At 43.3% G+C, this 27,651-nt stretch overlaps 1 protein-coding gene across 17 annotated transcripts in view; it reads left to right on the forward strand.

Moving 5' to 3' along the window:
* The window catches only part of eif4g3a (eukaryotic translation initiation factor 4 gamma, 3a), a 108,623-nt gene that overhangs the window by 14,385 nt on the left and 66,587 nt on the right, over positions 1 to 27,651 (forward strand). For 9 of the 17 annotated variants that reach the window (XM_080729056.1, XM_080729043.1, XM_080729047.1 and 6 more), the window contains exons 2-6: positions 3,689 to 3,767; positions 14,179 to 14,349; positions 15,463 to 15,555; positions 19,317 to 19,349; positions 27,604 to 27,624. In XM_080729056.1, the coding sequence (XP_080585182.1) occupies positions 3,689 to 3,767; positions 14,179 to 14,349; positions 15,463 to 15,555; positions 19,317 to 19,349; positions 27,604 to 27,624 (397 nt within the window). Of the gene's footprint in view, positions 1 to 2,804; positions 2,919 to 3,688; positions 3,768 to 14,178; positions 14,350 to 15,462; positions 15,556 to 19,316; positions 19,350 to 26,964; positions 26,989 to 27,603; positions 27,625 to 27,651 lie in introns of those variants that run through there. The other 8 variants (XM_080729044.1, XM_080729045.1, XM_080729046.1 and 5 more) reach the window with 5 other exon arrangements.

Genomic DNA, 27,651 nt, shown 5'->3' on the forward strand with positions numbered 1-27,651 from the left:
TTTATTGGGAATCAAGAAGTGAGCTGCTGCACAGTACATTGTGTGAGAACTAGAGACAGCAAAACAATGTGCATTCTTCTTTTATTGGAAAGGGAGAACGGAGACATTGCTCTGACTACACCAAATACACATTTCTACTCCAAAACTGAAACTGAAAAAGAAACTTCTCACCACATTATGGAGAGAGTATATAGCTATCAATAAGTACGATAGTGCTGCAACAGTTAATTCAATTTAATTGATTATACATAATCACGTTGAAGGACTTCTGGGGAGAAAAAAAGGTCACAAAGTCTGGGTTTTATAAAAACGGAACCAATGAAACCAATGAGCTTGTGACTACATAACTACATTGGATCCAGTGGAATACAGGTTCTTTCTTCCATTTCCAAGTAACTGTTTTGGTTTCCAGCAACGATATCTGTTGGGGAGCAAATGATCCTCTACCAGCAGCCAGTGGATGGAAAACTTCCCTACCTGCAACACTCCGTTTCTTGTGTCCACCAGGGTTCAAGCAGAACGCTGGTGGACACATACAAGAAACCGTAGAATCTAGGTTGCATAATACAACTTGCACATTGGATTGCCTAAATGCAATTGGTTGCAATGGCCACACAACCGGGTCGGATTGTAATTCCAGTCAGGAGTCACACGGTGTGGCCTGCCTGTTGCCCCGAGAGTGTCGGATCTCGGATGTCTCGTTTCACCTGATCATTTTCCCCCTTTAGTTCCTTGGCTCCTGCCCCTCCTGCGCCCGCCACTGTTGACAGAATGTGACCTATGAACCCTGGTTGGAACTGTCCCCGTTACCCCTTCCTCTCTCTCACTCCTTCCCAGTCTGTTTACATTCTGCAGAACACATAGGCCTCTGCCAAGCAGTGGTCAGTCAGACCAGACAGATCAGGTTGCCTCGGTGTCAATAGCCCCCCTTACGCTGTCTGCCTTTGGGTCTTTCTTTTTTTTTGCCTGTTGTGCTATTTATTGGCTTGGCTCTCGTATTTCTCTGTCTCTCTCTCTCAATCAATCATCCTCTTCCAAACCGGCAAATCGTGGGAAAATAGTATGATAGTTTGAGTGTTTTCCTGCATTGGGAGTTGTCAGTCACAGAAGAGGACACTATATTGACTTTAAAAATGTTGGCTTTGGTTGTTTAGTTATACTAGCCCTTACCCGTTCAAAGATATGAGCTCCGAAATGATGTGCAGTGTGTGGATTATGGGATGTGCACTGTGCACACAATATATGAGGGATGGAAAGTAACTTTAACTGGTGCTTGCATGCTAATATGTCGGAGCATCAATGTAAATACCCGTTCCATTTAACGGCTACAGAGATACTGTGTACCGATCGGCATGATTTTGGACAACATCTGTAACAGGGCCAGAACCCCCCCCGCCCGCCCGCCCGCCTGCCCGCCTGCACACACACACTCCCCCCCCCGTGTGTGTGTGTGTGTGTGTGTGTGTGTGTGTGTGTGTGTGGGTTTGTGTGTGATTGTGCATGGCCTGAACAACAGCGCCCCTCCCTTAACATGTGTGGTCACAAAAGGTACTGTAGGCTAAATAGATATAGATACACCATAAAAATGCTATTATACAGCATACGATTTGTGAAAGTGACAAACGGGCTTCACAGTTATGTCAGGTGTGTTCATATGCTGATGGTGATGCGATTTCAGATCAATTGCTCCAGCCACCGAGGAGAAACGCTGAGACAGACAGACACTCAGACATTCGCAAAATTATAGTATAGATTGACCTGTGTGGCAAACCTCAGTCGTTTCATGCTCCAGGCAGTGTTAAAAACTGGCAACTGCAATCACTAACATATCTTTAATGTCTTGTTTTTCGCCACCACAACTTCTTTGTTCTGTTTTGTTGCATCCGTCACCCAGACTGTCACCCACAGCGCGAAGTGACAAAGCCTCTCTTCCTACACACACACACACACACACACACACACATACACACACTCTCTCTCGTTTTGATTCTTGATTTAATTTCAGGCGTAATTTTAGATTGTGCTTGATTTGCTGTGGTTTTAGTCTTTGCCATGCCCCCCGCCACACCTTTGGTGTTTCTTTTGTCGCGCTTATGCCTCTTCATGACCGCCACCCCCCACCCCCCCTGGCTTTTTTCTCGAAAGGTATATTTTCTCTCTACGTTGTGTCCCTCTGGCAGCCTGCCAACAGAGATGACTGCTCTTGCAGGGCAGTATGAGAGAGAGAGAGAGGGAAGAGGGTTTGGGGGAAAATAGAGGCGTGTTTTAGGTAAAAGGAAGACGGCCAGACATTCGGTTTCCCTGAAACCATGTGACCTGGTGTGTGTGTGTGTGTGTGTCTAGATTTCAGGCACAGAACTGCCGGAGCAGGTTACTAATCACTGCTGTCCCCCATCTGTTTGCCTACTTCTTCACACACATTTACTAGCATTTCTCCTGTTCCTCCTCTCCTTTCTCCCCCTCATGTCTCTTAGAATCCATACTCCTTATGCTCTTAGAATCTTCTCTTCAACACAACACTTAAACTCTCTTCCCCAAGAGCCTCATTATCAAACGGGCCAAGAGCCATAAGGAAGTACAAAGTTATTATGAAGGATATTCATGCCGTGGTTATATTTTCACTAGCGTTTCTGGCAGAACGTTTTCTCTGGTACCTTTTTAACCGCCCCTAACTGAAGACTGATTCCACAGAAAGGGCCTTAACAAAAGGGCCTCCATTCATCTGTTCCCCATTGTGGGAGGTCCAGTGAAGTCTGGAGATCCATGTCGGGATTTCTCCTTAGCCTGCATGCTGAGTGGTGAATGTACATGGTGTACTTTGAGATGGGGCATTTCTGGTGGGTGCTCTGGGACACTGTTTCCCAAACAGTGGGTCAGGACCAATCTTTATGGGTCGGGAGTCAATATCCTTATATTTTGTTTCACAACATCAAAAAGAAATCACCCTCCCAATTTCTTTTTCGTTTTTCATGAAGTAACAAACAGAACAAAAATTCAAAGATTAATAACAATTAAGAACAACAGGTAAGACATTCTGTGAATTAGAAGAAGGAAAAATAAGTAGTGAAAATGGCAGATCTGCTAGATTGGGTCCTGGGAAGACATCACATTTCCATTTGGGTCCTGGGCTAAAATGCCTAAACTCGAAAAGGTTTAAAATCACTGCTCTAGGCGAGGAGAGAAAATTCCTTAAAATCACTATAGCCAACTCATCAGGGTTGGGGAAAGCCCTTTGGATTTGAATCAGCCTAATAAGTTGTGCATACTGGTGCATACTGTGATGTTAGAAGTTGCCAAAAGAGTTCTGGGATTAATTAGTCTTGACAAAATTGGTTTCATTTTTATTGGGTATGCAAGAAAAAGTAGTTTGCCCACTGGGCTTAAGGCTCCTTTTTAACAGTTTGGTCGGCAGCGTCTTCTCTTCAACTCCAGGTCTTTGTCAGATATACAAACAAACGTGACCGCACCTTGACTGCCTGTCAGTGTCGCAGCTACACATAGGCCTGAGGGTCCTCTTGCCCTTTTTATGTTATGTCATGGTAGTCTCATGTTGCCATCTATCTGCCTGCCATGGAAGCTGTTTATGTTATGTATGGGTAGTGTCATGTTGCCCTCTACTTGCCTACCATGGAAGCTGTTCAGTCACCGCTTAGAATGCTCTCTTTTGAATTTTCCTTAATGGGCTACGTTCCAGAATCCCTCGGGTTCCACAATCGCTTGACGACCGAATCTTCAATACACAGCCTGGAGTCACTGCAGTCTACAGCGTAAGTTACACAGCACACACGCACGAGTTGCATACACACTAATACATGCATGCATTTCCCACTAATATGCAAGCATACACACTAATGCATGCATTCAGTATCCACTAATATGCAAGCACAGTGATGCACACTAATACTTGTACTTGGGATGTGTGCAGCGACTAACTAACTTCACTTAAAAAGTGTTTTTGTAGCCAACTAAACATCTAGTCTAAGGGTATTTTTACACGAGGACGAATTAATCTGAGTCTGCTAAACTAAGATATTGATACGCCGATATTGACACATTTATGACCCAGTACGACACTTTTTGAATTCGGCTCTGCAAGTGGATAACTGCGTTTTCGTATTGACTTCGAAGCAGTATAAAAGGACCAGGGTAAATACGATGACGTCGGTCATAGAACCCCCTCTCCCTCCCCTGCCACAACCAGAATGGGAGAGGAACGGTGTGTGTGTGTCTGTGTCAGTGTGTCAGACTGCATGTCTGTTTAGTAGTCCGTGCATGTATGAATGCGCAAGTCAGGTCCGCGGTCTACTGGTTGATTTTGTCAAGATTGACAATAAAACACCACACAAAGTATGCTACTTGTCGTTAATGCAAGACACCCGTGGAGGCAGTCAGATAGTGGAGAGCAAGGGGAATTGAAATACCAAATTGTAGAATATAATAAATAAATACACATTTAACTTGACCAACTTGACAAAAAAATATATAATCATTTATTTAACTTGACCAACTTGACAAAAAAGATATAATCATATTGATTGTGCTGATGAGAATGATGATGAAGCCACTAGACTAGTGATTATACAATGATATGTACTGTATAGTAATAGTGGTAGTAGTGTGATTTATACATGATCATGTGCTCCTGCTGTAGACTATACTGTATGTGTATATCGTCTGTCGGGTGGAAACCTCATATGTCCAAAACTGTTACTTTCAACAGTAAAAGTAGCAGATCTAGAAGCTCAAAGCGCATCGCATCGCGGATCTGCTACTTTTGATGCTTTCGCGTGACGCTGTAGTAGGGCTGCAACGGTTCACGGTCACCGTCATAGTTCTCCATCTATTCATTGCTTTTAAATGCGCCAAAATATTCATATGGCACTGCTGAATAGGATAACTATTTAATGTGCAGCACTGAAATACTTGCATTGTTGTGTGTGTGTGTGTGTGTGTGTGTGTGTGTGTGTGTGTGTGTGTGTGTGTGTGTGTGTGTGTGTGTGTGTGTGTGTGTGTGTGTGTGTGTGTGTGTGTGTGTGTGTGTGTGTGTGTGTGTGTGTGTGTGTGTGTGTTAAAAAAAATGGTGCGCACAATAAATATATATTTTAATTAATAGGTGAAACGGCTAGTATTATTAAATGTTTAATGGGGAATAGTAGACTAGCTGAGCTCATCCCTTATGTGTACGTTGGCCAGTTTAAGAAATATATATGTTAAACAAGTACTATTACATTTGAAATGCATCTCCTGCAAAAAAAAAAGAAGAAAACTAATTTGCAAGATGCATGTAAATAAATACATTGTCCAACATCCTTAATTTTAGAAAATGTCCTACATTTCCTACACAGAACTTAAAAATCCTTTTAGTGTGTCATTTAAGTAAGACACTGAACTACCTACCTGCTCAATTTACTTATTAGAATGTCAGCTAACTAAACTGTAAATAATCTGAACTCACTCATAATTACTGTGAATACACACCAAACCATGCTTTTACCAACTTCCCATATCACACAACTGTGCCCCGCAGCTTTCTACAAACCACATGCTTCACACTCGTCTCGGTGTGGCAGAGACTGTTTTGCGCTTTGTCCGTCCGTGTGTGTGTGTGTGTGTGTGTGTGTGTGTGTGTGTGTGTGTGTGTGTGTGTGTGTGTGTGTGTGTGTGTGTGTGTGTGTGTGTGTGTGTGTGTGTGTGTGTGTGTGTGTGTGTGTGTGTGTGTGTGTGTGTGTGTGTGTGTGTGTGTGTGTGTGTGTGTGTGTGTGTGTGTGTGTGTGTCTCTGTCCGTCCGTCTGTGTACAGCTAATCTCCGGCACCGTTTGCGCGATCGGTGTGAAACTGTGCACACACACTCCCTGGAAGCCTGAGCAGGACCTCTGGCTCAAATTTTTCACATCGGCCAGGAGGCCGATCTTTGCAAAACACATTTTTTGATATTACTCCGACAGATTTTTTCCAAACATCACGCAAATCGTTGCACGTTATCTATCTATAGTCATGTCATATTTCATCCTGTTTGGCGAAGATTGACTTATTCTACCTGGCCTGGCGGAGAACTGTTCCGAGAAGCACCTTCTTCTAGTCTGACATTGTTTTGATTCAATCACACACTCTTCTCAGGCTGCAAATGCAGGTCTGGCCCATCACTGCAGTGTGTGCATCACTGTTCAGCGTGTTTACTAACCGCATCCGCATTGTGCCAAGACACGCCCTGTAGGGACGCTGTCATCGCCAAACGCATTACTTTAAAGTCATTAAACTGCCGTTTGAATTAAGTTATCTTGAGTATGACAGTCAGTGAGTGTGAAGACGTTAAGAGGTTCATGTGTCACACACCTCTATTCCCATCATCTTTATCCTTTTATATATATAATTTTTCCTTGTAGTAGTGTTAAGTATTTTTGTTTGCGTATCTCTGTGTGTATTATTGTAATGGGTCATTGTAAAATCATTTTGCAAATTTTGTAGTTCTACCGTAGCCTAGACTTATTCATTTTAAGAACCTATTTAACCAGTAAAATCACTTTCACATGGATAAATACAGGCTAGGGCTATAGGGCTACAGTAGGCCTATTGCGTGCTTTGCTCTTAAGCGAGCAGCATCTTTATATACATAATTATACTTATAGATAATAACATAATTGACATTGAAACAGCAGTTTAATGACTTAAAAGTAACGCGTCAGGCGATGACAGTGTCCCCACAGGGCCAGTCTTGGCACAACGTGGTTAGTGAACACACTGTTCACATTAGCACACATGTTCATTTGTTTTTTTTTTACTTCAGAAAAAGGAGCTATAAGCTGGCCATAGGAGGAAGGAAGGTGGGGAAGGTTTTAGGTCCTGAATCATGTCACAAACCTCAAGACTGGTCAAATGGTATTTGGTTGTAATGTGTCTCTGCCTTCTTGGCGTACCACAAATGGGTGTTTATAACCACATCAGGACAAAGTTATTCAGATTCAGTAAAGCAGATAAAGGATACACTCTTAACTTTTGGACCATAGCTTTTTGTGTTGCATTAGTGCCAACAAATATTTGTCCAGAAAATGAGCATTTCACCACTATTAGACCCCCAAGGGTTGTAAAATAAAATAAAAAATACGTAAAAAAAAAAAAAAAAAAAAACATTTGGCAGTCAAGCGAGTAAAAAAAAAAACTGCAAGATTTACTAATACTCTGAGAGAGAAGGGGAGAGTGTATGTGTGAGGAAGTGTGTGTGTGTCTATGTGCTAGGCTAGCTAGCGTGCACATGGTGCTCGTCACAAGCTGTGAATTTCTTGGACTGCGCTGACCCCCAACCGTTTCCCCTCATACGATACACAGCAAGCTGTGTTTAGCTTGGCAGCGCGTGGCCTCCATTCCACGCACAACATTTACCTGGAGGGCAAGGATCTGTGGATGTGAGGGTCTGTAGGCGGCAGTGGGGGAGGGGAGACTGGAGAGACGGCTTGATATTAAGCAGGCCGCTGAGCCGGATGGAGAAACATTCCCTTTAGTTCTTCACAGAACCTCCTATTAACTGGTGTGAATAATGCTTCTGATATTAGCTCAGGGTAGTAACATTTATGTTTTAGTTTTATTCTCTCCAATTTTTATAGATGTCTCTCATACTAAATGTGCACAACAAGGCACCTGTCAAGTAGAGCAGTGGTTCTCAACCTTTTCAGGCCGCGACCCCCAAAATCATATTTTAACTGGGGACCCCCCATCCTGACGAGCACTAAAGTACCATGCAGTAGTGCATAAGGACCGCAGGAATACACAAGAAACAGAGGGGGAGAGATATTTACTCCGTTTGTTCCATTTCATCTCCCGGTACGTAATCGTCCAGATGATTTAGCTCTGTATACGGAACCTTACGTACAGCACCCAACTGGACGGACTGAACGCACAAGATGTATCCGTAGCCAGAAGTACCCGCGGCCACCGTTGTCAATCGTAGGCGCAGTAGTGATGAAAATTACTTTTCCTCTGCTCTATGACAGCGGTTCTCAAACTATGTGTCCCAATGAGAAATATATTGTATCAAGAAATGGGGAAAAAAGGAACGTCGCGCAACCACGCAAAGAGGACGGCTTGAGTGAATGTTGACTCCTCACCCACAAACACGGGCGCGTGCGCGCACACACACACACACACACACACACACACACACACACTCTCACACAGTCACACACACACACACACACACACGTCTATCCTCCAACAACTGTCAGCAAGACGAGGCACACAAGAAGAGCTGATCTTTAGCTCAGCGGCTCATCATATACTTGGGAATTATATGAGCGGGTGTGTTTTGTTATAATTACTCCAGGTCAGGGTTAGGGTTAGTGTGGTTAAATCTGTACCCTCGCGGAGTTTTACATTTACCGCGAATCCGCGATGCAACTTTGCCGACAGACAGCAGAACATCACGTCGGGTCTACATATTTTGGCTAAATGCTTCGCTTATAGCCATTCTGTTCTGTGCTGCGAGGCGCAATATGTGTGTGCGGCCGAACGGAGAGCGGTCGGCACGTACAGAACATAGAGGAGGAACTATGCATGTCGACGGAATTACTGTACGTAATATCTCACCCAAAACGTACACAAAATCAACCATACGTAACTATAAATGGTCTTTAAGAGTTGAAGCATTACATTTTGTATAACACGGTTCTATTGTGAAAATAGCAGATCTACATGCTCACAACACCTGGCGTTGCAACGCGTTGTGAGCATGTAGATCTGCTATTTTAACAATTTCTGCCTCTAATATTTGACAATTTGGCCAATGTTTAATTTGTCATTTTAGAGATATTAAAAAGTCCTTAAATTGTCACTTTAGAAATGTGCAGATACCTGCTATACACTTAAACTTTATGTTGATCTGTTTACTGTTGAGTGAGAAAACAATATTGTCCAATAAGTTAATCATCTGGGGACCCCCCATAATAATTTGGGGACCCCTCTGGGGGTCCCGACCCACAGGTTGAGAACCACTGAAATAGAGGATCATCAGCAGTCTACTATCAACGTGGCTGCCTCGTAGATTAAATAGGCTATTCAGTCAGGTTTCTGTTGGCCAGCAAATTGACTGCTGAGAGACGCCCTTTTCCCTGTTATAGCCTTTTAAAAGTAAAGCAACCACTTCCCAATAGTTTGACAGTCGATAGACGGTAGATGACATGCATCTGAACTGCAGGGGCGAGCACCCGGCTTGGCTGGCATCGACTGCAGCGCTCCTGGCTTTAAAAAATGTCAGGTTTTCTGTAGATGAGCCTTTCTCATGTACAGTTTGGTTTATTGGTGGGGGATTTTCAGTGAAATAATGATGACATCAGTGGAAACCAACAGTGCCAGTAGAAGACTTGGGTCTGCTGTGTGAAGAAAAAGATGGCTGGCTGGGCTTTATGCGCCATCCCTATATCCTTTCATGTATAATGGCCCCTATATGGCCGCTCGCCACCCCTCCCCCACTGCAGCTCTCTGTACATCCTCGGCATCAGTCACTCACTCCTCCCCTGGCAACAGCAGCTAGATTAGCTGCTTTATCCCAGGTCAGCTGAGGGAAGTAGGCCACACAGACCAGAGAGAGAGAACGAAAGGGAAATGCAGCAGTTAAAGCAGTCCATAGTAGCCTAGCCCAGTGTTTCTCAAACTTTCAAATTTAAAGGTCGCCCCTTAACTCTGACAGTGTACAAATGGAACCAAATGAACCCGTGGTTACAGACTTGAATGGGTCGATTTAGACCCCCCTAAAAAGAAGCCCACAGAGTCCCTCAAATCCACTTTAAGAACCACTGGTCTAGCCTGTAGGCGCTGTTTGTTGCAGGGTGAAAAGCTCTGAAAGGTAGAGGTTGGTTGGTCCTCCAACTTGTCTGGCTGTTTCAGAGTGTGCTGTGTATAGTGATGTTCAATGAACATTCCATATTAGAAATGTTCTACAGGTTTATTAATAAATATGTTGACACATAATGTTCTCCCCAAATGAATGAATTTACTGTATTTCAATTATATGGTGTGGTTTTATTAGACTAATCAATAGCATTCCATTACAAGACGGAGAATGACATTATAAATGGCCTGGAATTTTCACAAAATGTATATAGCGTATTTTGTATAATTTCTATTGTTGATTAGTCACCTTTACAACGAGGTATAACTTGTAAGGATTGTGCAATTGTGGAATGAGTAACACAGCTAAACGTGTGGTTAGTGCCCCCCCAAAAACGTTAAGAAAATCCCCTACAAGCCCCCAACGCGCCGCGATGCGACACGTTGTGAGCTGTTCTTTTTTTAAGTTTAAAGTTGTCAAATATGTCAGTCATTTCTTTGTATATTTAGGTTATATGTCATATCTGCCATGTGCAACTTCAAAGCCTACAAGCCAAAAAATGTAATTGTCAGCGACAAATACACAATGAAATTGTTAATCACAATTATTTAAGTGACAATTAACTGTCATGTAAAATGTCACAGCCCTATTTGTGTATGCTCCAAGCAGCAACACTGCCCCCATGGAAAGATGCCACATTTGTCCCTTCAGAATAATAGGGCAAGTGGAAGCTGGTGTTCCGTTACGCAGAGAGGCGGCCTTATTTGGTGTCAGCCCTGGTACACAAACTCACCAAAGTTGTAGGACCCATGCTTGAGTGCCAGTCTCACACCTGTCAGCAGGTGTGTGCGACTGAATTTAAGTTTCTGAACTTTTTTGTGAGGATTTAAACCGCCTGGGCCAGCAGAACACACCTTCCATTTCCCCGCTCAAGCCAGTAAAAATAAGCTTTAATTTCTTTTAAATAATAATCACATTATTTTCCAGTGATACTCGTGTTTAGTAGTGATCTGTTACTTAGCGCTACAATATAGCGTTCTGTGAGCCCAATAGTCATAGTTAGATGAAATTGTCTGTCTGCTCCAGAGCAGAGCACACCTGCAGCAGTTCACTGCTGGGCGAGCAGTTTACAGTTACAGTTTAGGCATTTAGCAGACGCTTTTAATCCAAAGCGACTTACAAATACAGGTAATACATCAATAAGCAAGATAATATGTCAGTACATCAACAGCAATACAAGAAATGCGTAGGAATATCAATCTAGAAAAAAAAAATAATAACATAGGTTGACCACGCGCCTAATCAGTAAAAAAAACTTCTAAAACCTAAAAATGCTGTCTAGCTTCATGTGTGGTCATCGAGGGAAGGGGTGTGTTAGTGTTAACAGTGGAAAAGAGTCACCGGATGATTTGAGGTACAATGAGCCGCGAGTATGAGAGGAAAAGGGAGAGAACAATTCAGTCACACAGTCTTGACCGCTGGAGTTGGGGAATTATAATTCAGCATTTCGTCAGATCTGCTGATCAGTTCCGATAACTGCGGACAAGCGTAGTAGAGAAAATATACGGTATAGGGTTATGTCACAACAGTGTAGTTGTCGTGCTTCATTTATATACAACAGTGTCGCACCGCTGTCATACAACGCTGTCATACAACTGTGTCGCTTGCTGAAAATGGCAAACCTACACGCTCTCACATTTGTTGATCGGCAGTTTTTGATCAACACCAGCGTACATTTATTATTATTTATCTTTTTAAGAGTTGTTTTGGGGATTGTATGCCTTTATTGATAAGTCAGTAGACTGACAGGAAATGGGGAGAGAGACAGGGAGGTGACACGCAGCAAAGGTCGTCGGGATCGGATTCGAACCCTGTGACACGCTGTCAGGCGTCATAGCCTACGTGGTATGTGCCTGGACCGCTAGGCCAGCAGGCGCCCCACCAGCATACGTTGTATGCAGGCTTTAATCTATTCTTATATGTACTGTACATGAGTCATGAGTTCTGCTAAGTCATTGTATAATATAACTGATTCATTAGCTGCAGCATGAATGCTTGTATTGTATATGTATATGGAAGCATTTTCCCAATGCAGTACCTAACCATTGTATTTACTACAATTCCTGACAATGACACACATGCAAACAATTCATTATAACAAATTATAACATTCATAGCAATCAAATGGGGTCTCCTTTTCTTCTTCTTTTTTTTTTACAATTACTATAATGAATAGTTTTATCCCACTGATCCTAGAAGCACCCACCACCTTTGCTGCTACCTCCCGAGCACCTAGTTTCTCTGGCTTGTTCTTTGTTCTTTCTATAATGAATAATTGACATATTTAAATGTATAGCTAAAATAATATTTACTCATTTTCAATATGTATGGGTTAGGACCAAATGTGTATTTTTAATACAGGGTAAATTCTTCACAAATCTTCCTGGGCCAGTGTTTATAATGGTGGGGCCAGTGATCTTGAGGGCCACAAGATGTAGTCCACTCCACATGTGAAAACGCAATTTTGCAAATTGCAACATGTAATGGTCCGACATGTATGATAAGACAAAGTTGTAAAAAAGCAAAAGTATTGAGTCAAATATCACAATATTTGTTACCACAAATTGTGACTGTTGCTTGTACTATTGGTGCTTTAGAAATGTTGATATTTTTGATAAACAATCATCAGTACTGCTACTGCCTTGCCTTGCATGTTCAGAACATTTTATCATTTTACTGTAAAGGGCCTTTCAGACAGGAAGTGACTGATGTGTATAGTAATTAATTATCAATGAGAGGCGAGTGGCAGATAGGGAGACATGGGCAGTCTGACAGTCGGAGTGACAAGCGGGTGCACTGCTGTGAAACTGTCACATTCCGGGCTTGTTTCAAGAGCTGGATTGTGGTCAACGTTTTTCTATGTGACGCTCAGGACAATGGTTTGACACAGCTGAAGCAGGTGTAAATCACCGGCTGTTCACTGAAGTTCCGCCTTGGTATACCCGGTGGTGTCGCCGGTTCGATTTCCGATCCGGGCGACCTTTGCTGCGTGTCACTCCCCATCTCTGCCCCCATTTCCTGTCAGTCTACCGTCCTATCAATAAAGGCATAAAAGCCCAAAAACAACAACAAAAATTGTCTGTGTATTCACATGAGAAGCACGGTGCAACCCTGTTGATCCAAGTGAGAATGCGTTAAAATCTAGTATCATGTCACAAATTAATATTGTTATATATTGCCCAGCGCTAATACCTGGGACTACAGTAGATTTCTTAAGCCATGATCGATCATCCAGACCCAAGTCTGTTTGGGGTCGCTATGCTTCTCCATCACCCAAGTCCTTGCATCGGCATCAATCGCAGAGGCTTTTTCAGGCTCAGTCGATTCCATTGTGACAGGCATACTCAATCTACCACAGATGGGTGGTGATTCTAATATGGGTTTTTCTCTGACCCAGATTTAGTTTTGAGGCCTGTGTGTAGTCCCTGCAGAGTGCGTGCAGACATGCCACATCACAGCAGCATGGCTCAGAACAGCAGGCTGCAGGAGAAGGGCCGGCCAGGCCCCCAATCTGAGTGAACGACTGCCCACTGCCCAGCAGGCCACAGCACACAGCACAGTGCAGGTCCTCACCTCTGCACACATACTGGAGATAATCCCCCACAGCCTGAGCGCTTAATTTACATTCCTCAGTAGGAAGGCAGGGCTAATGACCTGTGGAATCCAGCCACCGCTCCATCCTTCCTGTGTATGGGCTAGGGATGGGACCATATGAAAGTTTCATATCACGATTATTGTGACCAAAGCAATCACGATTTACAATGTTATCGCGATAACCATTATCCTGGGGCGGAACATTTGCCAAAAAAATAGCAGATCTACAAGCTCACAATGCGTCGCAACGCGACACGTTGTGAGCTTGTAGATCGTCAATTTTTTTGCAAAGACATTTGATAGAGTGAAAAAAAACGACTGTTTCAATACCTTTTTTACCAATTATAGAGGGTTTAGTGGTACTGGATATGCAGCTCTGCAAATAAAAGGTGAATTGATCCCAGTGCATGACGGAGCTCGATATCACGATAAATGTAATCTCCACGATACGATTATCGTGAGTGTTTTTTATCACGATAAACGATAATATCGCGTATCGTCCAATCCCTAGTGTGGGCTTGTGTGTGTAGTATGTATTCAGATTCAAGTGTTGTGGTGTTTCACAGTGTTCGTCTGCTTTGCACTCTCTGCATGAATGTGCATTTTGATCAAGAGATTTGTGTAAATATTTAGACATTGTGTGTAGTGGTGGCACAGAGTTTCAACATGTCTCTAACCGACCATCTTGTGTGACCTCTCCTACACAGGTACCCAGGCACGCTGGCTCGCCTTACACTGCTCACGACATCACAAAGGGACACCCTAATTTGGCAGGCACCCCGCCCGGCCATGCCCACTCTCCGGCGCTCTCTCAGGTATCATTACCCACGGCTTCCCCATATCGCTACCCTACTAAAGTCTGGGAGACAGGCGGAGGGGTGAGTTCCTACCTTGTGTCTGCCGTCATTCTTCTTTTAACATCCGTCTCTGTTTCTCAGATCCATCTGTCCGTCCCATCTGTCCACCTGCCTGCCTTTTTAGCTTTTTTACTGACCCGTAACATTATTTTCTTTTTAGTCACACACTGTTTTTTGTATACCGGTTTGTTCATCATTCTCCATTTCATGTTTTTTACCCTTTTGAAATATATTGTCAAACCATGTGTGCATGGTATTTGAAAGAAAGCTTATGGTCAACGCTGGGCTGCTCTGTAATAAACCAACATCCCATGTGCCACTGGCCTTAGTTGATGTTGCTCTTGATGTTGGATGTCTGCAAGACATCAGCAGCTTACAATCTGCCGCTGTGCCTCCACTCGCCCGTCCCCTCTCTTGAGGAAGTCCTCCATATAAAGGGTTAATCAATTAGTCACAAAGACAGCAAGTCAATTACATTGCCGCTGTTATGCCAACTGCATTTCCCCCCGGCTGCCTCGCAAGCTAGAGCCTCTGTGACTCAGCCTTTTTGGAAGAGTGAGATGGTGCTGCGGCGTATAACTCGGTCGTTTCTCTGTATCATGTTCTACCTACCCTCTCCCACCCCACACAGCACTCTAAGCAGCACTCTCTCCCCAGCTCCCTATAAATAGTACTATCAGCATGCACAAACTTAAATTCTCTCAGCCGTGCCAGCATTGGTTCACAGAACAGCAACCAGAGATGGTCCCCACCCCTCTGTTCTTTTCTGTTGCACACATGGAGGCACAAAGGCTCTTGGATGGTGTAGTTCTCCAACATGGAGTCACCAAGACTTTTGTCTGTTATAGACAGTCCTCAAATACAACGATTTGCCCTCACTCGCAAAATAACCCATCTGTACCTGCTTATGTTTGTTTTTTCACCTGACCTGACCTGTTGTGTTGAGTGCTTAAGGTGGTACTGTGAATGTGTGAAATGTCTTTTGAAATGACTACAGAGTATAGACTTTAGGCTGTACATGTCCAATCTGACCACTATCTGCACTTGACCTGTCTCTCTTTGTCTCTCTTACTCTCTTTATATTTATTTCTCTCTCCTCTACTTCCGTCTTTGGCTTTCTTTCCTTTTTGACAGTCTCCGTACAACCCTGGACAGAATGCTGTCTCTGCCCCTCTAGTGTATTCCCACCAAACGCAGCCAATGAATGCACAGCCACAGAGTCGCCCGGTAAGTACCCCTCCTCTCCTCTGTGTCTGTCCCGCTAGCGTCGACTTCGTAAACATTGTCGAGGTCAGAGAACCCAAACGGCATCGGGTTTCGCGATGGAGGACAGGGGAACTTCAATGTGGCTTTAGCAGAGATGCATCTTACTGTTGGTTGTAGCTTTTTCATGTGGTTTTGCCCTCATTCCCCCTCCAAGAAAGATGCTAATGATATTTATTGACTGTACTTTTTAGCAGACATGTCTCTACATGTAAGGATCAGTAAGCATTTTCATCTTTGTTTGGTTCCTGCTGCCGACCACTTAAAGGTCCTACACCATGCATTTAAAAATAATTTATATAACACTGTTTGTGTCCCAAAAACGTTTTTGAAAAGGTTTGAGGCTAAATTACCACTCCTGAATACAGAGCCCCTGTCATTTCTGCCTGGCTTTCAGAGCATTTTCAGCTGCAGTACCACCTTGTCCTGAGTGGGAGGACTGCGCTATTGAGACAGTTTTGGCCCCACACTCCTCCCCACCTCCTGCTCAGCAGGCCTGCCCACCCCTCCCCAACCCTCTCCCAGCTCCTCCTGCCTCCTTCTCAGGCCTGCCCACCCCTCCCCAACCCTCTCCCAGCTCCTCCTGCCTCCTTCTCAGGCCTTGTGACATCACAAATCTGACATTTCACAATCAGGACCGTTCTGAGACATGCTAACATAGATCTGCCCATAAACTGAGAAAGACACAATGGTCAGAAATAGGACTTTGTGAGGATAGAAGTTGCTGGTGGGACACTAAGAAAATACATAAAAATTGGAAAAATTAAAATTCATGGTGTAGTCCCTTTAAGGAATGTCAGACCAACTGTAGGTCAAGTAGCAATTTGGATATGATTCCAAAATTATCCCATAATTTTAATCACTCAACCATCTGTCAACCTAGGGCTCACTCAACCTAAGCCTGATTTATCAGACCACTATTTACTGTGTTTTAATATGACTGTCTCTGATCTAGAAAAAAACAATAGAGAATATACTATAAAAAAGAGATTTTTCGGTTCCTCGGCAGCAGAAGAGTTTGCCAGCCTTCTTGCGTGTGCACCCCGCCTTCCGGATATTCCCTCAGTAAATGATATGGTTCAACGTTTTAATCTTAAATTGGAGTCAGCTCTGGATATAGTGGCTCCTATGAAAACTAAAAAGAAATATAATTCCAAAGTAACACCCTGGATAAACGATCATATACGTTCACTCAAAAAACAATGCCGCAGAGCAGAGCGAGCTTGGAGAAAAAATAAATTAACAATCCACCTACAGATATTTAAGGCGTCAACAGCCACCTATAATAAAACCATGCGTCTGGCTAGGCAGGCCTATTTTTCCGGAATTATTAATGAGAATAAGAACAATGCTAGGGTCTTATTCTCTACCATTGAACGCCTTTTAAACCCCCCCCAGTCCTACAAGCAGTCACTCCCTGCCTCTAAAGCAAAGTGTAATGAGTTTGCATCCTTCTTTGACAACAAAATTGTTAACATTCGAGCTGGTATTACGAATAATACTGTCACAAATGCAAATGCGGTTAATGGTGCCATGTGTAAAAGCATCGATAAATCTAGGGGGAGCCTAGTATCATTTTGTGCAATTGATGAAGAGGAACTTCGTAAAACCATATCGCAAATGCCATCGTCTTCTTGCTCGCTGGATGCAATACCCACGCCGTTTCTTAAAGAGGTTGTAGACTGTGTTATTGAAGATATCCTAAAAATAGTAAACAGCTCTATACAATCAGGTGTCTTTCCAGACTCACTGAAAACGGCTGTAGTTAAACCCTTACTCAAAAAACCCAACCTTGACCCGTCCGTGCTGGATAATTATCGACCCATCTCTAATTTGCCTTTTCTGGGCAAGGTCCTAGAAAAAATTATCTTTCATCAATTGGATGTGTTTCTGCAGAACAATAAGGTGCACAACAAATTCCAATCCGGCTTCAGGAAAGGACACAGCACAGAAACTGCACTTTTAAAAGTTATTAATGATCTTAGGGTGGCTGCTGATAACAAAGATGTGTCCGTTCTCCTACTGCTGGACCAATCGGCGGCTTTTGACACAATTGACCATACAATTCTAATACAACGTCTCGAACACTGGGTAGGACTGTCAGGTACAGCTCTGTCCTGGTTTTGCTCTTATCTGACAGGCAGAAGCTACTCTGTTAATCTAGCTGACTTCGAGTCAAACAAACACAACATCTGCTCTGGTATTCCACAGGGCTCGATTCTTGGTCCTTTATTATTCTCCCTCTATATACTGCCGCTGGGAGAACTTATTTCCGCTCACGGTGTGAATTTCCATTTCTATGCTGATGACACCCAGTTGTACCTTTCGGTGGCTACGGACGACCCCTGTGCTCTAGACCCATTGCTGACGTGCGTGTCCAGCATAAAATGCTGGATGAGTGAGAACTTTCTCAAGCTAAATGAGGACAAGACAGAAGTTCTCATAATAGGTTCTACTGCCCAGAGAGAATCAATAATAAATAGACTTGGTAACCTGGCTAAAGAAAATAACACCTCTGTTAAGAACCTGGGGGTGATCATTGATGCTGAATTAAATTTTAATACACACATTAATCATGTCACGAAGATTGCCTTCTTTCACCTTAGAAATATTGCGCGAATTAGAGCCTATCTGTCGCTGAACGATGCAAAAACGCTGATCCACGCTTTTGTTTTCTCTCGGCTTGATTACTGCAACGCACTTCTCTCTGGTCTGCCAAAGAAAACAACTGACAGATTACAACTTGTTCAAAATGCAGCAGCCAGAGTTTTAACAAAAACTAAGATAAGAGAACATATTACTCCAGTTTTAGCGTCGCTACACTGGCTCCCGGTTGTTTTTAGGATTGATTTTAAAATTCTTTTACTTGTTTATAAAGCTCTAAATGGTCTGGCACCTTCGTACCTCTATAACTGCCTGCATAGATATGTTCCAACCCGCCCACTCAGGTCCTCTAGTGCAGACCTACTTGAGGTGCCAACAATGACATATAAAAAATATGGTGAGGCAGCTTTCTGCTTCTATGGACCGACAGCTTGGAATAAACTACCACTACACCTAAGACAGGCAGCCTCGGTGGATAGCTTTAAAGCACAGCTCAAGACCTATTTCTTTACTCTTGCTTTTAGCTAAATTTTTTAATCCCTATGCTGCTATTGACGTCCGCACGGCTCTGAAATTGTTCTTCAATGTTCTATGCTTTTATTTTTTCTTGCTTTATTGTAATCATTTTACTTATCTCTTTTTTATGTATTTTTTATTTCTATTTTACTTTTTCTCTGTTAAGCACGTGTGCTTCATTTTATGCTCTGTAAAGCACTTTGAGCTGCATTTCATGTCATGAAAGGTGCTATACAAATAAAGTTTTATTATTATTATTATTATTATCTCCACATTGGCAGTTGGCACGGTCTGTCACATCATGACAACAATCAAAGTATAGCATAGTTATTAGCATTTTTGCTTTAATGTAGACTCTGCCTGTCTGCTACAGTAAGCAGTTTTGAACAAACACAAAAAGATGCTGCTTGCCTCAACTTTGAGGGCGATGTTCTTACGTCAACACAAAGCTTGTGGCTGTGGCTCTGTGCTGTTTGTTTTATATTGCCAAACTTCTACCCATCATTGTCTCATCTTTGTATTTGTGTCTCCCCTCTCGTTCTCTCTCTGCTTCACCCATTCCTGTGCAATCTTCTCCCTGGACCTAACCTTCCTCCCTTCACCAGTTTGCCACGGGCCCTCGACCAACCCACCATCAGGTAATTTAACCCCCTACTGAACGCCTATCTCCTGATCCTATCTCTTACATCACCATCTCCATCAATCATCAGAGATATTTGACTGGCAGCGGCTGGCAAACACCTGCTGGAAGCTGGTGTCTGCTGGCCCTTTACCACTTGAACCCTAGCGTTCGTGCTCGGGGGGCGGGGGCGGACATCCTGCAAAAACAGCAGATTTACAAGCTCACAACGCAGTCGCATCAAGTTGAGACATGTTTTGAGCTTGTAGATCTAGATTTGCTATTTTTGGCCATAATATTTTGTGTATAGGGCAAAAAAGAGGTCTCCAAGCATAGACCTTTGGCAGACTCCAGGCAAACTATACATGGTTTAAGTGGCTAGAATACCATAGATTGAGTTAGCGACGTTTAATGCCTTTTAAGGTTTTATGTGTTGTTGAACATATCCTTTGTCTCAAATACTACTGCAGGTGTCTTAAATTGTTTTTGTCTTATCGCCAGTGATGCGAACCTCCTTACTCCTTAGTGTCTGTGCTGTTATAAAAGTTATTCTTAATAGCATTAATAGAATAAAACATTTGGTAAAACCTGCATTCTGTGGCATCAGTGTAACAAGTTGTTAGGTTTACGCAGGATGTGTCCCACTATGATGATGGTTGGATTGCATTTCTAGCCTTGTCTCAGTCAGTCCTTAGCAGTCCTTAGCATACTCTCATCCTAGTCTCCCTCTCAGAGAGAGTGTTTCTGAGATGCGCAGGATTTCTTCTTTACCCTGTAATCCTCTCATTCAATGCATTTGAAGTAGGAAAGGGAACATAACGTGGTGAGATAAGGAGAGTGAGTGAGGCTGTATTGTACTATTTCATGCTACACCAATAATGGTATTATTACCAGTATTTCTACCAGAATCTGATTGGTACTATACCCCCAGAGCTAATGTCTGTATTCATAATTACATTCACGTAATGCTGTATCATATTAGCATATAGCATATTGCAGCAGCAGCTACTATATAGGAGACCTGCCATTGGGTTGGGCAAGCGAATGCTATGGTCCGTTCAAGCAAATTTAAAAAGCAGTATACTGGTATGCTCCTCTCTCCTGTCTTTATATTTGAGAGTGTATTTTTTCAACTATAGTGTATGCTGCTCTAGGGATGGGATGATATGAAAATTTCATATCACGATTATTGTGATAATATTATTATTATCGCAATAATCAAAATCCATTATCCTGGGGCGGAACATTTGCCAAAAAAATAGCAGATCTACAAGCTCACAACGCGTCGTGAACGTGACGCGTTGTGAGCTTGTAGATAGGCTATATTTTGGCAAAGACATTTGATAGAGAGTGGGAAGAAAATACTGTATCAAGTACGTATAATAAGTACCTTTTACCAATCATAAATGGTTTGTGGTACCGGATATGCAGTTCGGTAAATAAAAGGTGAATTGATCCCAGTGCATGACGGAGGACGATATCACGATAAATTAAATCTCCACGATACGATTATTGTGAGTGTTTTTTATCACGATAAACGATAACATTGCGTATCGTCCCATCCCTATGCTGCTCTCTTGTCTTTGTATCAGAAAGTGTATCTTTCTCTAATAGTGTATGCAGCCCTCTCCATGTCTTTGTATGAGAGAATGTATCTTTCTCTAGTAGCTGATCTCTCCTGTCTTTGTATCAGGGAGTACAACATTTCATGGAATGTTAAAGGACCATACCAGTGGTGGTCTGTCATGTTTAGCCAAATCAAAGTTTGACAAGAATTTGATTGTTAATTTCAGTTTGGGATGAAAATCAACTTGCAGAGACTTGGGTAATCCAATGCATTCAGTTACATTGCTTGGTTATCTTTTGTCAAAGAAAGAATGGTATCCTTGCCTTTTAATGCATTTTATAAATCACAGATTCGTTTCATAGTCTAGACAAAAATATAAGCCACACAATTTTAGCCAACTTTATTCCGCTAATATAATAAAAGTAATGATTGAATGACCATGGAGAACATTTAAAATTGCGGGCCAAGTCTAGTCCCTTTTAACAGTTGAACTTGCTGTCATTTACCACTAGTCTCAGGTGTATGGTTGAGTTTTATTGCTTTGACTTTGCAGTTTCCATTGATTTCAGTTCAAAAGTGGTGCTCATTGCTCAAACACAAGCATTTGTCTTGGCCATACTTTCTGGCTAAAAAAGCCTTTTCTTTTCAGACAGAAAGCACAACTAAACAGTTTTCTAACTCAATTTCAAGTTTTGCTTGTACTGTATGTAATATAAATCAAGGTGTGAGCCGTTTCATTTTTGCGGGTAGGTGGAGAGTGTAGACAAGCTTTTCTTTTAAATCCAGTTTTATTACTTAAGGGAGTGGGTAGTTATAGGATTTGATTAACCATAATATTTCCTGTGGGAAAGACCGTAAAGCCTATTAGTTGCCTTGGGGCAACTTCCTGTCACCCTTCTTGTTGGTCTACTGTATGTTATTGGTCTACTCCTGTATGTTTGTAGTGAACATCGGCCACACACTCGCACGCACCCGCGCACGTACGCGCACACGCACACACCCACACACACACAGATTGTTCTTTAAAGACTTGTGAAATCAAAAATACGCTTTTCCACACTTTTAGAGCATATCTCTAGTGATAATATGGCCATAACTAACAGTAGATGGCAAAAAAGTAATAAAATCCTGTGTTTGAGTATTATAACAAGACAATTACAGCCCTAAGCCCAGCCCCTAAACAAAAACGTAATGCGTGATGATGAACGTTGCCGTTTAATAATTCACGAGGTCAGAATGACTGACAGGTGCCTGTGTCAATCAACGTCAACTACTTCAACTTCAGCTATTCCTCGCGAGCCACTGGTAAATGTTGGGATAACTTTCAGAACAATCAAAACACTGACAGCCGATCAAATTCCGTCCAAATTCAATCAAGGGTCGCGTTAAACAAGTTTACTGAACATGGAGCACTGAAGTCTGACGCTATCCCCATGGGTCATAGTTATCTTTTGTATTGAAAAGCCCATAGGAAAATCTTAGAATGTGTTCCAAAAATAAGCAAATAACCTCTGTGATTGAACTTATATGGATATGAAACATCTGACAAAATTGCCAGGCTGATTTGTTTATTATTGGAACACAGTTCTCATCTAAGATTTCAGATTTGGCTATGGGATTTCCAATACAAAAGTTAATTGCGACCGTAGGTCGCAGTTACTTCTATACTATCCAAACCTCCACAGGCCGTCAGTCCGTCAGTCAGTCTGTCCCTCCGTCACGTCACTCGTCACACGTCACACTTTCCCCCTACTCATATCTCCGCCACCGTTGCCCCGATCCATGCCAAAATTTCCACACAAACTCCTTGCCTGCCAAACTACAACCTCCAAGGACCCCCGGAGCTCCAGGGACCCCCAGGTCCCTGGGGGACCCCCAGGTGTAAAAAAATTACCAAATGTGCAAAAAAGAGCAAATGACCACCCCAACGGGGCTGCACACGGGGAATTCCCGGGGACCACCGACACCTGGTGCTCCAGAACGGATGCAAAAGTGGTGGCGCCCCCAGTGGAGGACCCCCTCCACTGCAGCGCACATAAAATGCCGTAACTCGGGCTAGGAGCGACCGGGAGAGCCGGGGCCGGTACCTATTTGTCTGCTTCGGCGGCGCGGAGACCCCACCCCTCACTTCTCACATGGCCCTCTTCTAGCGCCACCATGAGGCCGATTCTTGCAAAACACATTCTTGGACACTGCTCCTAAAATTTTTGCCCTAAAATCACGCAAATCGGTACACAGTATGTCTACACTCATGTCACCAGTAAGACTCCCTAATCGGGAGATAAGCGACCGTAGGTGGCTTATCTCCACAAATAGGGCAAAAATTTGTTTTTCCAAAATCTTCCTGATCCATGTTGATGACATGAGTGTAGACATGCTGTGTAGTGATATTCGTGATTTTATGGCAAAAACTGTAGGAGCAGTGTCCAAAAATGTGTTTTAAAAATCGGCCTGAAGGTGGCGCTAGAATAGGGCCATGTGAGAAATGAGGGGTGGGGTCTCCGCGTTGCCTTGGCGGACGAATAGGTACCGGCCCCGGCTCTCCCGGACGCTCCTAGCCCGAGTTACGGCATTTTATGTGCGCTGCAGTGGCAGGGGGTCCTCCACTGGGGGCGCCACCACTTTTGCATCCGTTCTGGAGCACCAGGAGTCGGTGGTCCCCGGGAATTCCCCGTGAGCAGCCCCGTTGGGGTGGTCATTTGGTCATTTTTGCACATTTGGTCATTTTTTACATCTGGGGGTCCCCCAGGGACCTGGGGGTCCCTGGGGCTCCGGGGGTCCTTGGAGGTTGTAGTTTGGCAGGCAAGGAGTGTGTGTGTAAAATCTGGCATGGATCGGGTCAACGGGTGCGGAGATATAAGCAGGGAAAAAGTGTGACGTGTGAGCACATTTGGTCATTTTTTACATCTGGGGGTCCCCCAGGGACCTGGGGGTCCCTGGGGCTCCGGGGGTCCTTGGAGGTTGTAGTTTGGCAGTCAAGGAGTGTGTGTGCAAAATTTGGCATGGATGGGGGCAACGGTTGTGGAGATATGAGCAGGGCAAAAGTGTGACGGACTCACTCACTGACGGACAGACAGACAGCCTGTGGAGGTTTTGGTAGTAAATGCGACCTACGGTCGCAATCAACTTGGATCTGTCCCATATAGCGCCACCTTCAGGCCGATTTTTTAAAACACATTTTTTGACACTGCTCCTACAATTTTTGCCCTAAAATCACGCAAATCGCTACACGGTATGTCTACACTCATCTCATCAACATGGATCTGTCCCATATAGCGCCACCTTCAGGCCGATTTTTTAAAACACATTTTTGGACACTGCTCCTACAATTTTTGCCCTAAAATCACGCAAATCGCTACACAGTATGTCTACACTCATGTCATCAACATGGATCTGTCCCATATAGCGCCACCATCAGGCCGATTTTTTCAAACACATTTTTGGACACTGCTCCTACAGATTTTGCCCTAAAATCACGCGAATCGGTACACAGTACGTCTACACTCATCTCATCAACATGGATCTGTCCCATTTAGCGCCACCTTCAGGCCGATCTTTTTAAACACATTTTTGGACACTGCTCCTACAATTTTTGCCCTAAAATCACGCAAATCGCACAGTATCTCTACAGTCATGTAATCAAAACGCATCTGTCCCATCTAGCGCCACCATCAGGACGATTTTGGAAAGACATTTTGACTATTTGTGGAGATAAGCGACCAACGGTCGCTTATCTCCCGATTAGGGAGTCTTACTGGTTCCATGACCCAGGGGTTGTGGGAGTGATATCAGGACTTGGGTACTCTATTATGGGATGCTAACCTCATTATCGTTTTAATTATCTTTATAGTTATTATCATTCTCAGTGTGGACTGCCCCTAAAATGGCCCACCATTTTCACCTTCTGGATGGGTCAGTGTGGGTCCTTTTTTTTCCTCCTCTCCATCTTTTGAACGGACTATAAATAGTGTGGTGCCTCAGTATGTCCAGTCCCTTTGCTGGCACCAGTGTGTACGCATGCTTGCACGCACGCACGCGCGCACACACACACACACACACACACACACACACACACATACACATACACATACACATACACATACACATACACACATACACATACACACATACACATACACACACACACACACACACACACACACACACACACACACACAGTGCATGCCCTGGCTGTCACAAACTGGCGCTGGGCTCTCTTGTGCCGCCACGGAAGTGGAGTCGGAAAGCAGATGAAGCCAAACAATGGCCTATTATGTTGTTAGAGAAAACTGGCCTTGTCCCCCCCACCCACATACCCACCAGCACGCACACAGAAAGACACTCAAATGTACAATGGGCAGTTACACAGAGATTTGAAAATTCATTCATCTGCAGTCATCTTTCCCTGAATGAAACCAAACCGCTCTTTCACACTCCACAATCTCCTATCCACTCATCACTGTAATTTGCACTCATGGACTGTTGTCCAAAAGGTCAAAACCAACCAAAATGACATTCTCCACTCACCGCTTGAACAATTTATTGTATACTCTAGAGAGATGAATGCCTCCTCAGAGTGTAAATCCCCCCTACACACACGTTTACTCTCTACTAGGCCCCAATCCCTCCTTTTTGCCCCAAATCTGTGGTAATTTGCTGGGCTCAAAAGCAGAAAGGTCACAGCAATATATTAGCATAATTATTTTTGCTGTGTTAACTGTATAACTTGCACAGAATATGGGTTATGATGACGTCATGCTGGCCTGCTTCGAGACCAGTAGAGCTGGCGTGCTCAAGTCACCCTGGCATAGAACATGATAACTACTTATTCCCGGTCCCTAGCTTATACAGCTGGCAGAGTCAGCGGTCTACACTACTGTGTCGCTCTGCTTAAGTGTTTGCTGTGCTTCTGCATGATGCCAGGGCAAAACAAACATGGGCCAGTTCAGAAAGTAGGAAATGGTTCATGTCGGGACAAAGCTCAAGGTACCACCTGATTATTTCACTGCTGTCAGGTTAAATGACTCTCTCTTTCTCTCTTTGAATAGAACATTTAAAATGGTTGTTGATTAGCAGTGTTACCTTCTATGACCTTTGGGGAGTGTACAGTAAGTGTGGGCAGTGAATCGAATCTAAAGAAATCCACGGCTGTCAATTGAACAGAGTTTGTTTTTCCTAACACCTGAAAATGTGATTCTATAATTTAAAAAAATCATCAATAGCAGCTATCCTATTATTCCCTGAATGTAGTCTTGTCAATCGCTACCACAACCAGAGCAATGTAACGACACCCATTCATTTCAAAGACATGGATGTTGGGGTCCACCTTTAAAGGTGATACACCATGCATTTAAAAAGTATTTATGTCATATTGTTTATGTCCCAAAAACGTTTTTCAAAAGGTTTGAGGCTAAATTACCACTCCTGAATAGAGAGCCTCTCTCATTTTTGAATGGCTCTCAGAGCATTTCAGCTGCAGTACCACCCCCCCCATTTATTTTTTATTTTTTATGATGACGTCACAATCGGCAGATGACGTCACAATCGGCAGGAAATCTGGATAGCCTGTTTTGAGAACCCGTGGGATACTTTTAACCTTCGCCTTCTCAAAACCAGAGAAAGACACAACGGTCAGAAATGGGACTTTGTGAGGATAGAAGGTGCTAGTGGGACCCCAAAAAAAGGTTTTACAATAGGAAAAGTGAAATGTCATGGTGTATCACCTTTAACACCCTCTCTGTGTTGTGCTAAGTCATGGCTGTGGGAGACCGGCCGGTCCACAGTACACCGGGGCTGGAAAACAACACGTTGTCAAAGCTAGGGGCAGACAGGCATGCAGGCTCAGCCTGCACAAATAGCAGCACAAGGCGTTCTCCTTGGGACAAAGTATGCATGAGAAAAATGTGTGTACGTGTGGACATAAGTGAATGAGTGAAATGGTAAGCTCATATTTTAGGGTGGGAAATGATCACCAGCTCGCAGCCGAATGCTAGTAAAACTTGACTGGTGCTGCTGGTAAGCTTTTTTCAGCCCTCCCTGCCACTGGAAGGTAACCAACTGTTGTGTGGGATTCTCCTGTCCTATGCAGCCAGTAAGCATACGGTATTTGGCTCAAGAGATAAAGTGCCTTTAGGGCTGTCACGATTATGACATTTTACATGACGATTAATCAAATAAATTGCGATTAACGATTTAATTGTGTTTTTGTCGTTGACAATTACATTTCTGTTTGGCTTTTAGGCTTTGAAGTTGCACATGGTAGATATGACACATAACCTAAATATACAACGAAATTACTGACATATTTGACAACTTTATACTTAAAAAAGAACATTGATAGTGGAAATAGCCGATCTACACGCTCACAACTTTGTGAGCGTGTAGATCTGCTATTTACACTATTTTTTACTTAAAAAAAATATACGAACATTTTTCAACATGGAAACGATTATGACGATTATGAAAAATAATCGCGATTATGTCAAATAATCGCGATTATGTCAAATAATTGCGATTAGACGATTATGTAATAATTGTGACAGCCCTAAGTGCCTTGTGAATTTCGGAAACGACCAGCCACTGTGTGAAGTAGCCAATAACCCTGGTAGTTTCCCACCCTGATGTGTTTGTGAGTGATTGCCTGCTGTGATGTAATGGGTGCAGTTTCCCAATGGCTTTTCTCTTTTTCCTGCTTTCAACACTCAAGGGAGGATTCAGGCCCATTCAGGTAATATTTGACTCTACATCTGAACTC

Source organism: Nannobrachium achirus (genome assembly GCF_963921795.1).
Source record: "Nannobrachium achirus genome assembly, chromosome: 6".
NCBI classification, from domain to species: domain Eukaryota; kingdom Metazoa; phylum Chordata; class Actinopteri; order Myctophiformes; family Myctophidae; genus Nannobrachium; species Nannobrachium achirus.